The 15,234-nt window shown below is 39.8% G+C and overlaps 1 protein-coding gene across 1 annotated transcript in view; it reads left to right on the top strand.

Moving 5' to 3' along the window:
* LOC311153436 (uncharacterized protein) overlaps positions 1-15,234 on the top strand; it is a gene marked incomplete at its 5' end in the record, with an annotated part of 328,822 nt that overhangs the window by 99,707 nt on the left and 213,881 nt on the right. Inside the window, one exon of the mRNA XM_084205340.1 lies at positions 5,395-5,471. Coding sequence (XP_084061466.1) covers positions 5,395-5,471 — 77 coding nt within the window. The remainder of the gene's footprint in view (positions 1-5,394; positions 5,472-15,234) is intronic.

Raw genomic sequence — 15,234 nt, 5'->3', positions numbered from 1 at the left:
GAAATTCATAATAAGGGACTGCTCTGGCAGCATTAATCTGCCTCATGTAGATTGTGTGATGAATCATCCCATGTCGCCACAAGGACTGCTGCTGCTGAGCTCTGCCAGCAAGTGGGACAATAAAAAGTGGGCATGGAAGAGTGGAGGGCAGGGCACACACAAGGGAAGAGGAAAGGGACAAAAAAAGAACAGCTATTTAAAACTGGACATGTCAAGCCTGGCCAATAGTTCATGTTATATATAATTCAGCCAATTCATTGGGTAAATCATTTCATATGCTCCACAAAATGCAATTTGCTTCCATGGTCAAGCATGACAAAGGTTTCACAGAATTGCAGTTGGCAAAGAGCTCTTCTAGGATAGTTAATTCAGGGCCTGTGAGATTGCTGAGGCATCTTGTCAGAACATTAAATAATCACACAATGTCATGAGGGAATATCTAATTAAGGGTCCAATTTCTCAAGGGTCTGAGTACCTGTTACAATGTGCTGAGAACCCTTAATTCCCACTGACAAGAGCAGCAGCTTAGGCTGTTCCCAGCAGGCATTTAATAGGATTGTGCCCTTACTTCATTTGGCTGGGATAAGTCCAGGCCAGTCAGGTGAAGCAACAGTAATGAAACAAGACAAGATAATGACACATAGGGTTACATTCCAGCAGGAATATCATTACTTGCAGATGACGAAACATACCCAGGTGTGAAGTCCCTGTGAAATGCAGGAAGATATAAGGATGCATTCTTAGGGGTTAAATTTGTGCCTTTGAGAAAGACCTGTCTATATTCATCCCATGCAAAAAGAGCTGTAAAAGGCAACACAAACCCTTTATCATCCCAGACCATTATCCAGTATGAACAAGTGACAGGATTCCCATCCATGGTTTGGTTCCCAAGAACTTTACTGATTTAAACAACCCCATAAGGGTTGTTTGCCTTACAAAGGCAAGCAGATTTTCATCTGGTGTTTGGGAAGCAGAAAGCTTGAGTAAGGGAAATGTGGGTGCTGAATTTCCCTGAGCAGCATTCTTGGTGTGACCCAAGAGATAGAAAAAAATTTGAGGTGGACAGATGAAGCCTTACCAATAAGAGTTTTCCCTCCTTGTATACCTGAAGTTATAGAAAGGAGAAGAATGTTAGATGCAGCAGAAGAGAATAAACATTGAATTTTGGCTTTCTCCGAGATGAATATAGAAATAGTATTCTTTTCTTTGTCCTGAAGAAGTGTTACAAAAGGACTAAATAAGTAGGGAGCATGGCATTATGTTAAGCACTTTTGGGAGAGTGAAAAGTTAAAATTAATCTTTGTGTTGTCAGGCTCTTAAGTGAAGAATGATGCATTAGACAACCTGATTTTATTTGATTTGTTGGGAAACCAGAGCTGCAGTGCTGTTTCTTGAACAGAATTACAGGCTTCATTTAAAGAGAGAGGCAAAGCGCACACATCACTCTGGAGTAGATCAGCATAAGCATTTTCTATATCATGAGTAATGTTTACTGGAAGAAATCAAATTACTGTTACACAGACCATCTGTTTTCTTTGCATGCAATCATGTAAGTGTTTTAGGACAAGCCATCCTTTTTAATCAGTTGTAAATCTCTTATGGCAAGGCACTGTTTTCTGTAATAAAATCTATTTTTATGATAAATGTAAGAGTTTTAAATACTGGTTTCTCCTGCATAAATATAGTGTACATATTGTTCATAACATAAAAAGTAGGGGTGTACAGCATTTGTTATTATCTGTCAAGAACTTAATTTTAGGGCTTTTTGCATAGCCATTTTTGGATATTTGTTGGATCTGCAACTCACTGGTGTTCAACTATTATAGCAAATAACATAGTAATACTGTCCATTTATAGCCCAAGAAGTTGATTCCTATATATATTTAGTAAATGGAGTACAATGGGGTCTCTATTTTGTAGCATGACTCTATGATAAAAGTGATTACTGTGGAAGATGACTTTCCGTAGTCTAAATTCTTACCCTTGGAAATACTGAAGAAAACAAGGCATGGCTTATTAAAAAACGAGCCTGTGGAATGACATAATGACATTAAGGAGACTAGAATTATGGTCCAAGAAGGAGTCAACAATAGAGTGTGATATTTACTTCTTGTTTAAGGGTAGCTCATTCACAGATGTAATTGTCCCATTCATTTTAGTGGGTGCTGAATTGAGCCTACTATTTTATTTTTTTATCACTGTCAGCTGTCAACTTCCCTGATTCATGTATTGTCTTTGGGTGCTCTTGAATTCAGAGGAAGCTGAAGGTCTGCCTGCTTAGCAAAGTTTCTTCTGATTTCAAAAGCAGCTGTGTGATTGCTTTGCCAGAATTTGCTCTGTATTGCATAAAATGACCCTGAAATAAAAGAAAGAACTGTAAGTAACACAAATGGAAATTCCCTCAGCAGGTTGGCTGTCCTCCTCAATGAGGTTGGCAAGCCTGAATTTCATTTGTTCAGACACTTTCAAATCAATGCTATTTTGTCTGAATAATTAAGCTGCTTACTCAGGCTTGAAAAGTGTATGGTGCTAAATTCTTGCGCTTTTTTGGGTAAACGTGAAGAGGCAAAGAGGGAGAAACAGATGGACCATGCACCTGGAAAAATTATAGACCCTACAGTCTGGTGCCATCCCATGGTACAGTGGAAGTTTTCTGCTCAGGGAAGTATCAGATGAAATGCAGGACCCCTACAAGTCCAATTGTGAAGGCTGGACTCAAAATCTCCATGTCCTGTGTATTGCCACTTAGTTTCAGTGAAAGGAACAAAGCAGAGCAAGGTGAATGGCTTACAAAATCATGCTGGTGATAGAGAGTTAAAGAAAAAATAAATCTGTAATTAGTAGTAGTCTAATAATTTGTTTGAATTTTTTTGTTGTTCAAATTCAGTATTCTTTCTTTGAGAAAATTATTAAAGATTAGATAAAATTTTACTTTTTACTCCATCTGGCTTTTCTTCTTATGTTCACCCTTCTTTTATTCACGGGAAAGAAAAATGCAGGTAAATTAAATTATGTCATTGAATCACAGCAATTTGTTTGTTAGAATAGACTTCTGCAGGGCTCTGGAGGGTATCATCAATGTCCTAGTCTAAGCAAGAAAAAACTAGATAACATCACTCACAGCCTTGTTCTGCTGAATTTGGAGTATCTACAAGGATGGAGATTTGCCAGCCTCTCCCAACAACCTATTTCTCAGACTTCCTTTTGTTCCCTTACAAGCTCATCTGGTTGTTTCTCATGTTCCTCACCAATTTCAAATCCAGCTGAGATTTGGCTTGCCCAGTTTCATCCAAGCAGTCCAGAACAAGGAAGTTCTGCATTGCTCCCAGGTAGCCCTCCCAACCTCTTCACCTGTGCTGTCCATCTGCTGTGCCTGCAGGACATCCCACATGGCATCCTGGGAGGGCCCAGTGCACTGGGGGAGCTGTTTTTAGTGAGCAACTTCCTCTTCTGGGCCCCTTTTGCTGTCTTGGGTTTCAGGAGACACATTTCAGTTGGAGCTGTCAAAAAAGTTGATGCAAATATATGTTTTATATTTTTCCTGTCATTCTTCCTACTCCCATCTTCATACTCCCAAATCTTCTTCAGCAAAATATATAGGATAAGGTGAAAGACATCAAAACAATCTATTTCCACAAGGGATTTTTTTTAGCATGATTTTTCATTTGCATATAAGTAAAATTACTACAGTATTTTGATTTTTTAAAATCTTCTTATTTTTGTTGGGGTTTTTTGCCCAGAACTTTGGAGCAGTTACCACATGAGTTCTTCAGTAGCTTCAGGAGAATAGACACTATATTTTCCATCTGTATGGTCTGTTTTTATCCAAGAAAGATATTTTGATGTATTAACAATTGTCAAAGAAGACACTGGCCTTGCTCTAAGAACAGTAAATGCTAACACTACTGCTTGCAAATTATCACAATTTTATTAGTAACAAACAATTCAGCAAAAATTACTTAATTTGATTAGTGGTAAAGACTGTGGTAAACTATGAATTACTGTTGTCATACCTACATTGTATTTTGATACAGTACATTTGTTCATTGAAATGATAATAAAATAATTTGCTCTACAGCAAGTATGATGCATATCTTAAATTACAATGAATTACTTATTGTAATGAATATCTTAAAATGTAAATGCAGAGCTCCTGACTCCTTTTTAAGTGCAGTAAGTAGAGAATACTGCTGTTTATTTCAGGAATTTCCTGTGTCTGCAGTGCTGATTACACTGAAGTGGGAATCAATGACAATGTGCCATATAGAGACTTTATTTATAGTAGCTTTATAACTGATCTAAAGTGAGACGATAGATTTTGATACCCATGACCTTTAATAGAAAACTCTCTGAAGAGAAGTTTCCAATTTTACCTACAAAGTAACCCCTAGTGAAAGTCCTTCGTGTTTTAGACTTTGTGCACAATTAAATAATGACCTCTTCTTGGTTCCTTTCTCCCTCAGTTACTTCTGTATCTTGGCTCAGTTGACAAAACAGAAAAAATATTCAGGGGAGCTCAAATACGCTAGACATTTACCCATTTCTGCTTTTTAGAATGTTCTTAAGTGCATCATGTTTGGGATTTTCATGTTTGCTTTTCTCTCCTTGATATGATCTGTGCATGTGTTCCAAAGTCTCCTCTTCCACCTCTTTACCAGATGTATTTTTGAAGGAAATGGAGCAGGAAAGTGACATAGATGATGATCATGTTTGGCTTTCAACTGGTGTCCCTCAGCTCACTTGGTGGTACAGGGAGGAAAAGAGGGAAACAGAAATGCTTGGTCACCGTTTTGAAATATATTTAGGTCTGAGCAGTTCATCCTTGAAGAGGAAAGGTCTATAGGTATTTTAAAAAATGCCAAAATACCAGTGAATAATCTTCATTGTGGACATTCTGGAGTGAATAACAGTAGAAAAAATAGCTTAGAGAAACTACAGGGAAGAGAATATATGTAGAATGGTGAGATTGAATTAATATTTCAGAACAGATCATTGTAGTATCTGAACAGTGAGATAGAAACTAAAAGTAAATGCATCTAACGAAATGTATCTATTTGAAATGTGCTCTGTCAACCAGTAGAATTAATTAAATCACTGAAAACTCTCCTCACACATATAATTTCTCTACAACTATAAAAGGCGGTGTAAAAAATTGGACCTCTTACTAAACAGCAATTCCTCCAGGCTGCTTATTTTAAACCAACTCTTGGGGCTTTTATTCCTCAGTATTGGCTACTATTGAAGGCAGGAGGTAAGAATTACCTGAATTACGGAAATTATTGTTCCAGTGCCTTCACACTCCACATTTGGTCTCTTTATCCTCTCTGTCACAGGTAACTATCTTAAACCCAGAGCAAGAAAAGTAAATTCACTTGGCTGTCCCATATCTCTAAGGAACCTGATGCATGAGTGGACTAGAGAAGAGACAGAGAGACAAACTCCGAAGACCTACAGATCATCTGGCTGGCAGGGTGAGTAAACGTCCTGTCATCTCAGTCATGTGTTGTCAGGTACACAAGGAGTGAGCCTGCTTTGAGCACTGCCTCAGGAATTATTTATCCAGCAATTGTTGGGAAAAAGAGGATCAAAATGTGTCATGTTTCCAGGACTCTGACGTTGGTGCCTCACATGCATTCAGAAGCACTAAGCCAAACACCTCCTATATTTTCAGTTTAAGCACTGAATGTGGATTTAATGGGCAGGCAGTTCTATATAGGGAGGAGGTGGTTAATGCATGCTGTGCTGTCAAAGCCATTTTCAAATGTGGTAGGTGAAACAGAAATATCTATTACTGAATCAGTCCAAACTCCTCATGATTCATAAAGAGATCCAATAAAGAAAAGAAAGGAAGAAAACTCATTTTCCCAGTGCTGACTTAGATTGCTATGGACGTGGGCCTGTGTTCCCTGCTTTTCATAAGCAAATTTTTCTTGTTTACAAAACAGAATAATGATAAAAACCTTACTTAGATGAGAAGCAGACATGCAGTAGACTTATGTAATAGTCAAAACCTGATTAAATGATCCCCTTTTCTTTCTGGCTTTGCCTGTTCCAAAAGGTGGTAGAAGGATGGACTGTTGCAGGTTCTGGAGCATTTCCTCCAGTTCACAGCAGTGAGTCAGGGGTTCTGTCAAATACCAACAACAAGTTTAAGGGAATCAAGATCCACATGTACAGAGGATGACTTATTTTGCAAAAGGATGATGCAAATAGAAATAGACAAACACGGAAGAAAATGTGACCTGAAGATTACCTCAGAGTTCTCTGTCTGGTGTTTTTTGTCTCCACAAAAGACATAATAAAAACGTTGCCCTCCTCCATTGGAGTAGCTGATGCTTCCCCACTGTATTTGGTCCTGCACATTTCTGCACCCTAAACACTGGCCAGGCCCCACGTGCTCTGGTCCCATCTGCTGGGGTGAAAAGCATGAGTACAGCAAACCCATCTTCCCTGCCACCCAGGCCCAGTCTAAATTTATTCTTAGAAAGGAAGAAAAGCAGCTGAATTACAGTTTTGTGTGAAGATGGTTCCCTGGCTAGGAACCATAAGACAATTTACCAAAGCCTACAACATGATAAAACAAAATAAAAGGCACTCCAGGGGTTTTCCTTCAACTCCAACTGCTGTCTTATAGGGGAAACAAAACCTAGCAGTACAACAGTGCCTTTACAATTCATATTAGATGATGTGTTCAGTATATTGGGCTGTTTTTCTTAACATATAAGCAATATTCTGACTTTGGTGAAAGTCTGCACTTTCTGACTCCACATTCTTTGAAGGCATCTGTCTAAATGCAAAGGTTGTCTGGACTTTTTCTTATGTTCCAGTTAGAAGAAGGAGAATTTTGCTATTTTTGTTGTGCTTTTGGTTACCTTGTTTGTAGTAAGTACTCCTCTGTGTGCTGGAAGATGGCTTTGGTGCACAGAATTTTTACAGAAATGAGGTCATTGCCTTGGCCATTCTGAACCCAGCAGCAACAGCCAGCCCAGCTCTCTGTTTCTGGGCTCTGAAATCCATAGGAAAAGGTGTTCAGATGCTGATGAGACACTTTTCTGCTCTAGCAGCTATTTCTTGCCTCCTTGTGGAAAAGGCAGGGGAGCAGATACAGCCTGGGGGTACAGGTTTGTCCACACTTCACAAATAACAGTGTCTTCTTCCACAATGTTATTACACTCTCTTGTTTTAATACAGTAGCTTGCTTTTTAAGTAACCATTTATTTTCCCCTTAATTTTCTACTTTATTTTATATCATATCTGTGCAATAGAGGTGGGTTTGATGTGTTTTGACACAGTGATGTGTCAAGATGACACAAATGAGGGCTAGTGTGACTGAGAGCAATAAAGGCGTTCAGTAAGATGTCAGCATAGCTGAAGATTAAAGTTAATACATTTTTTGAGTCTTTAAACCATTTCTATTTGCATTGCTTTTGCAGTTCACATAAAATCAGTCTCAAATTCAAATCTTGTTGAAGCTTCATGAACATTACTTCAAGAAAATAAGGCGTTGGCAAATGATTAAATGTGCAATTAGAGGTTTCACATTTAATCTTGTCACTGTAGTGATTTATGGTTTATTATTTTGTCAAGTAATGCACTTCTTTTCTAGTTTTTTTCTTCCCTTCATTGTTGTTAGTGTCTGTATTATTACAGTAAGGAAATTTGTCACAAGGACAATACTTTTGTTCTCAGCTACAAGATACAGAGGAGAGTTAAACCAGAGCATAGAAGATGCAATACACTTCCCACTGCAGTTGGTGGGAGAATTGTGACGTGTTTACATTGTTGGGCCAGCAATGCCTTAGTGGTGAGAACAAAGGGCAGGATGTAGCCTCTGTGCTTCCCTGCTGTCATATTTAGGGCTGAAACAGGTGTCTTCAGTAGCTGGTCCCAGGAAGGCTCAATAAAGACATGGAGCTGGGACACACAATCTCCCTCTGTAGTGCATGCCAGAATTGGGTGGAAACCTGCAAACGCAGCAGAAAGAGCCTTGAAATAGCCCTTAGCAAATGCTGACCAGAGTCCAGTGCCTACAGGCTGTGGAGTCCGGGCCCTTCTCCAGAGGTAGGTCCCCATAGCAGGATTTTTTTAAAAGGACTCGTCAGGATTTGTGCTCACCACAGCTGCCCAACAATGTGTGAGACCTTGTTGCCTGTGTGAAACTGATGGCTCTTCCCTCCCTTTCCAAGCTGCCCAGCCATTGGGCTGTGCTTTCCTCTCTCTCCTTTCTTCCAGCTGCATGAAATTTGCAACTTTACTCTGGCAGGACTGTAGTATGTCTAGTAAAACAGTCCCAGATCCTGTTTTCCAAAACAGCTTGTAGTTCTGCTGGAAAGACGGTGTCCACATTGTCCCAAGGTGGAGAGAGCCTGCAAATGGGATTCCTCACACTCAAGTGAGTGTTCCAAGTTATGCTTGTGTAGTACAGGATATTACTTCTTCCAGCTGCACCATAGAAAATAAGCCAGATCTGAGATTTTGGGACTTAGGTGTTGTTTCAGGCTCACAAAGGCTCTTGAACTTGGACTATCTTATTGCTGAGGTGGAGTTGTTTGTGGGACTTCAAAGACAGAGTGAGAATTGAATTTTTTTGTGGCAGTTTTCATATGTAGACTTGTAAATTTTTATGTGCTCCTAACTTCCTCTTGATCAAGGACCTACTTAAAAAAATAAGATTTATTCTCTTACTGACATATGCTACTAAGAGTTCCGTCTTACAGTAACTTCATACAAGTGTTGTTTCCAGACTATTGCAAGACGAAACAGCTTAGATTTTATTTCTGGTTAGGAGTTTGAGTTCACATTCATGTTAACTTCACCTAGTACTGTTAAAGTGAGCAGAAAAAATATGTTGCCATTTTCCCTGTTTTAACCTAACTATGACTTATGGATGCATTTTACAGCAATGTTTAACACAGTTTAATTATGCGCTGTTGAAGGTATTGTATTTTACATTCTCCTAACCATTTTGTAATATTATTGTGTTTCTTCATCTTGTCTCATTGAAAACACTGGGACCATTTCTTTTAATGCTCTGCAATGATGGAATGGTAGGAATGCAATGGTAGAAACTTCCATGAGATCTTTACAAATTGTAACTGAATAAAAAGTGTAAAAATAATTTTTCTTGAGAAATGGTTATGTTAAAAAAGGACTTCTGTTTCGTCTTTTGTTTTTAGTATGTCTCTTTGTCTTTTGAGCAAATTTTTCATTGCTGTAATATTTTTCAGCTCTTATTGCTTCTTTTTCATTGCTGCTTGTTTGTTTGGGTTTTTTGGTTTTGGTTTGGTTTGGGGTTTGGGGCTTGTTTGGTTGGTTGGTTTTGTTTTTAAGGTAGGTAACCAGTGAGAAAATGCTGTTCCAAGAAGTTAAAGGAAGCCATAACTCCAGTACGACCTTTCTTAATATTTTTGAGGCTGATATTGATGTCTTTTGAGCTGATGTGCGCTTGGTTTAGGAAAGGAGTTGTTCACATTACACTTGTGATTTTTTCCCTGAGTTATAACAGCTAGCTTAAGTTATAATAGCAAGCTTAAGATCTGGCAATCCACATGAGAAGTTCCTGTTGCTTTACTCAATCACCAGACCTTTAATTGGCTGTCTGGCATTTTTCCCTGCTATTGCAGTCCCCATTTGAATCAGAGGTCACTCAAAATTTCATAACAGCTTTCGTCATATCTGACTTAATTAGTGATTGGTAATTCTCTCCTCTTCAGAATTATCATTAAATACGTGCAATAAATCTAGGCTTACAGAAGTACTGTGTTGTGCCATCTTCTGCTCATGATAGAAAACTGGGGAGTGAGGCAGATACACCTGAGGGCTCTGCTGCCATTCAATGAGGCCTCCATAGGCTGGAGAGTTTGGGGAGAAACCTGATGAGGTTCAGCAAGGGCCCGTGCAGGGTCCTGCATCTGGGGAGGAAAGCCCCAAGTGCCAGCACAGGCTGGGCTGTGACCCACTGGAGAGCAGCTCTGCAGAGAAGGACCTGAGAGCCTTGCTGGATGGCGAGCTGGCCATGAGCCAGCAGTGCCCTTGTGGCCAGGAGGGCCAGTGGGATCCTGGAGTGCTTTGGGAAGAGAGTGGCCATCAGGTCAGGAGAGGTGATCCTGCCCCTCTACTTGGCTCTAGTGAGGCACATCTGGAGTGCTGGGTCTGGTTCTGGGCTCCTCAGCACAAGACAAGGAGGTAATGGAGAGGCTCCAGTGAAGGCCACAAAGATGATTTGGGGTCTGGAGCATCTCTCTTAGGAGGAGGGACTGGGGAGCTGGGGATGTTGAATCTAGAAAAGAAAGGACTGGGAGAGGATCTCATCAGTGTATATAAGTATCTAAAAGGTGGATGTCAAGAGAATGATGCCAGCCTCTTTTCAGTGGTTCCCAGTGACAGGATGAGGAGCAATGGCCATAGATAAAATCACAAGAAGATCCATCTCAACATGAGGAAGAATTTCTTAACATTGAGGGTGTCAGAGCACCCTCTGCCCAGGGAAGAGATTCCCATGGAGGTTGTGAAGTCGCCCTCTCTGGAGACGTTCCAAACCTGCCTGAATGCATTCCTGTGTAACCTGATTTAGGTGACCCAGCCTTGGCAGGGGGGTTGGACTGGATGGTCTCCAAAGGTCCCCTCCAACTTTAACAATTCTGTGATTCTGTGATTCACATCTTGCTGTTATTTAAAGTCTCTTGGTGTAACTCATTTTATGGGTACAAACAATAAGTGTGGTAGCAGTTACGCCTTATGATGCCTGAGATTTCTAGTCCTGCACTGTGAAGCAGAGGTAGAGCTCACCCCACAGCAAGGTGAGTGGTCCTGGTGGCTTCAGTGGGTTTTTAGCTTTGCATGAGTCCCTGTTTAAAGATTTCAGGACTTGCCTTCCTTATGAGAAGCTTCTAGAGAAGCACTGGTATGGGCTGCCATCCATAATATTTAGCTCTGTGCTTAGAAGTGAATAATTTATGTTTTGGAACCCTTATATACATGCATATTTTGACAACACTATTTGTTTGTTTTTTTCATTTTTTAGACAAATTCCTGCTTTTCACAGTAGATTGAACAGCTTTTGCTTCTTCTGAGCCATAGAAACCTAGTGTGTAAATTCATTTGAGCTTGAGGATTACTATCCTTTTAGTGTTTGTGATCAAAAGTGTTAGCAAGACCCTTGGGGCAATCTCCTTACTGGAATGAAATAGCATGGGCTATTTGAAGTCAACTGGTTGAGCCATTCCAATATACAGAAGAAAGGAAATTGGCCTCTAGTCCTTATGCCAGTGGAATGTACTGGATTTTTACATATAGTACTAGCATATAAAAGAGTACAAAATTTGGAGGCAGAGTTTATTTTCTGCTCTCTGCCTGATTCAGTATTAGAATCACAGAATCATTAATGTTGGAAAAGACATTTGAGGTCATTAAATCCAACCATTAACCCAGAACTGACAAGTCCATCACTAAACCATGTCCCTCAGTGCCACATCTACGTGTCTTTTAAATACCTCCAGGGATGGTTACTTCCCTGGGCAACTTACACCCCTGTTTTCAGTGAAAAAATGTTCCTAGTGCACAATGTAAACCTCCCCTGCTATATTCTGTAAGTGCTTGGATGGTCTATAACAGAATCCCACCAGGATATCTGCCCTGTTGGCATTCCCTCTAAACATTCAACCCATCATCTACTCTAGACAGTAGAAACACTTCCTATCAGGACTACCCCAACTACCTTTCCTTCCTTGCCTACCCCTTCTTTGGAATTTATAGCCATATTGTTTGCACTCCCTAGATGCTACAGAGTAACATATGCCATATTTAAACTTCAGAGCTAGAACAGATATTTTCATCGACTAGGAAATACTGTGTGAAGTTTGAGGCCTGTCATGTAGATGCAAAAAATTACAGCTGAGATCCCTGAAAAGGCAAGTTCAAAACAAACTTAGTAGCTCAGATTGAAGTCCTGTTTAGGTGAAATGGTCCTTTTCTATTCACACTGTACATATTTAGCATGGAAGTGTTATGCTGTGTTACAGCCATTCCTTCAGAAAACTTGGGCAAAAACTGCTTTCTCTAGGTCACAAGGCAAAATAGCCACAAGGAAAATGGTGCTTGTTGTCTAAAATGCATATATTCTGTTGTGCATTGCTGAGTAGCAGGGGGCATGAGATGTTTATGTATAGGAGAGTTAGCATTGTGAAGTGAATTAATGTGAAAATTTTTATTGCTTACTTGTTTCCAGGCTGGATTTCTCCATCACAAGAACCTCAAGGCACAAAAGCCTCAGGGCCCAAAGCAGACAGTTTTTCTGAGAGGGGATCATCATTTTTTTGATCCCTGAGTTCTTTAGGAACTTTGATAGGTATCACATAAAGCTGCTGGATGAAGCAGAGCATGTGCAATTTGACTAGATAGGCAGAGACACGCAGGGAGCTGGGCTGCTGCCCTACACCTCTGACGTGGCATCAGGCAGACCTGGTCCCAGGGTGAAATATTCACAGCTGGCTTCTGCCATTTCAAGCACAGGACAACAATGCATAAAACCTGAAGCTGTTCCTCTAATTTGATCCTGTTCTACTCTTCTGTACCCAGATTTATATGGTTATAAATATATAATAAATATATGGCATATACTTGCTACAAAGGAATAAAATGCCATTCCCAAGAGCTGCTGTAGTCAGACTGTCCTGGAATTCATGGCAAGGACCGACTCTTTTGTAGTACTATAACACTCCAAGGCTGAGGACTTTTAGCAGAATGGGATGCACTCAGAGAGCAAAATAAGTGATGTTAACTTTAATGATTGTTTGAAGCACCTTGAATCTCATGTCCAGATTTTCAATAAAAACCCTATTAAAAGTAGTGTAAACAGTTCACAAATATTATTGAGTTAATCTGGATTTAGGCAGGAAGCCCAAGTGTACTGGAACTTACCAAAAGGTCACAGACCTTTTGATGTAACAGAAAGGCAACATTTCTCTTTCTAACCACCTAATCCATACAAGAGAAGACTAAATTTATTTCCCACAAACCACTAACAGCTTTTTCTTCTTGCTTACCTCCCACTGCATCTACTTTGATGAAATAATTGCACTCACTCTTGCTAAAATATTAGCATGAAATAATTAATAGTTGCATTTAAAGCAGTGTGTGCGTGAGCTTTGTAGTTAATAGTGTGTTAAGGTGGAAAATGTGATTTCATTCACTGGTTTTGGCAGCCCAGTGTTGTGCATAGAACTGAAATTTATTAAGTTGCTCTTCCAATTGTGAGCAGCAAAAATGCTTCTGCTTTGCATGACATATAGTAAACCTGGGGTATCAGTGTTTAATATCTTTTGAAGATTGACAGCAATGTAGCAATTTCCCTATGATATTTTAAAGTTTTAATATATATAACAATGTTTTTTGATGCTTGTGAACTGAAACTCAAAAGGATGGCAGTTTTTTTAGTGAGGCTTATTCCCTTTTTCCTATTAGACACTTTTTTGGAGGGGAAGGTGGGAAGTAAGTAGAGTAAATGGAAGTCCCTATGGAATTTTTGAGGCTGAATGAAAGGAAAACAATTCTGGTGAACTTCATAGGACAATGACCGGTTTTCTCACTCGTGTGATTGCCTCTGGCTGTTGTATTTAAGAGGCAGTAAAACTTATCAACAAGGAAAAATAATCACCGGGAGCAATAAAAATTGGTGGTTAATGAAAATGAGAAGCAACTTAAGTAAATGAGGAAAGCCAGTGGGAAAGGCCAGAGTGACTGAAGCAGTATTCAAGTGGAAGAAAAAAGATTGGGAGATGAGAAGAAAGAAAATTGGTATGATGGGACTGATAATACTTTTGTTCCCACAATCTTTGCCATTATTCACTCTTTTGTCTTTATGCACATAAACCTCCCACCAGCCTGTGTCTCGGTGTATCTGACTCCACTTAATACATTAAATTTTTCTCCATGCTTACCAAAACTTTTTGAGAAAAATAGTCTAAATTGAAACCCAAAGTAACTTAAATAATTTTTTTGTTAAAATGGACAGCTCCTTAAATAAGCAAATGAAATATTAAATCTATATCTTCAGTGTTCCCTAGCCTTTTGGCTTTCTTTTCCCTCAAGCAACCCAGGACTAACCTGGGAGATTTTACTGACTTTAAATGCATTAAATATATTGATTTTTAGAAAGCTTTGGCGCCAGGCTGTCTGTAGCCTGTGTCATACTGTCAGAAAGGAAATGCTCCTGATTTTGTCTACAGAAAAAGCCCAAATGAAAAACATTATACTAGGTTCAGATTACCGTGAGAGCTGGCAAGGCCAGGGGAATTGGCTAATAGCAGCAGTATTGCAATTAGGGGGGAACAACTTGGCTAAGAGCAGCAATCATTCTTTTTAGCATCTCAGAAAACATGAAATGTGTAATTTTTGAAAAATATCTGCTCAGAAATAACCTATGTATTCACTATATACCTACTCGCCAGGCTCAGCAACATTTTGGAGGGGATACTTTCCATATCCTTTCCTATTTATAACACCATATTCTTTCTTCATAATGAGATTCACTTGATGTCAATGCAGTCTTCGAGTCCTGGACTAGTTTCAAGCTGTGAGTGGATCATATAAAGCCACTCCTATTCATCTTTTCTATTTTGGTAAGTTGCTTGGGTTCAGTGATTTGCCCCCATGAGGCTCTTAGTGAGAGGTTAGTTATCCAAACACACTCCCCCTGCAATTACAGCTCACACAAACATTCCACCACCGTCTTCTCACAGGAGCACTAAGTCAAGGCTTCAGCTACAACGGGTTGAATCATTGTTGCTTTCTGTCATAGTGTTTAACTAAAAGTAATGTGACTTTCTTTGGTCACTGAAATCAATCTGGGCTCACCCAAAATAGTTGAAGTATATGACTGCTGTCCTGAGTCACTTCCTACTCCATTGAATAATGACTTTTTCTATCAGCAATTGCCTGGAGAAAGTTTCCCTTTAGTCTGAACTCTGAACATTTAGCTGCACTGCACAAACACATCCCCTTGGTGGTGGCATCCACCCCCCTAACACCACACCAAACTCCTATTCCCACCAGCAGCCACCCACAATTCCCTGGTCCCATCACACTCCTGTCTTCCCTGCCAGACCACAGCTGAACTGTTTTCTGCATTTTGCCCTACAGAAGAACATCTTCTACCCCTGTTACCAGGAACCCTTGCACGTGCATCTCCCTGTGCAGGTTTCATGCAGCCACAGGCACCTCCAGTCCCTGCCTCTT

Source organism: Fringilla coelebs, assembly GCF_963513975.1.
Source record: "Fringilla coelebs genome assembly, chromosome: 1".
Lineage (NCBI taxonomy): Eukaryota > Metazoa > Chordata > Aves > Passeriformes > Fringillidae > Fringilla > Fringilla coelebs.
Note: the sequence above shows the minus strand (reverse complement) of the source record. Positions and strands in the feature narration are given on the sequence as shown.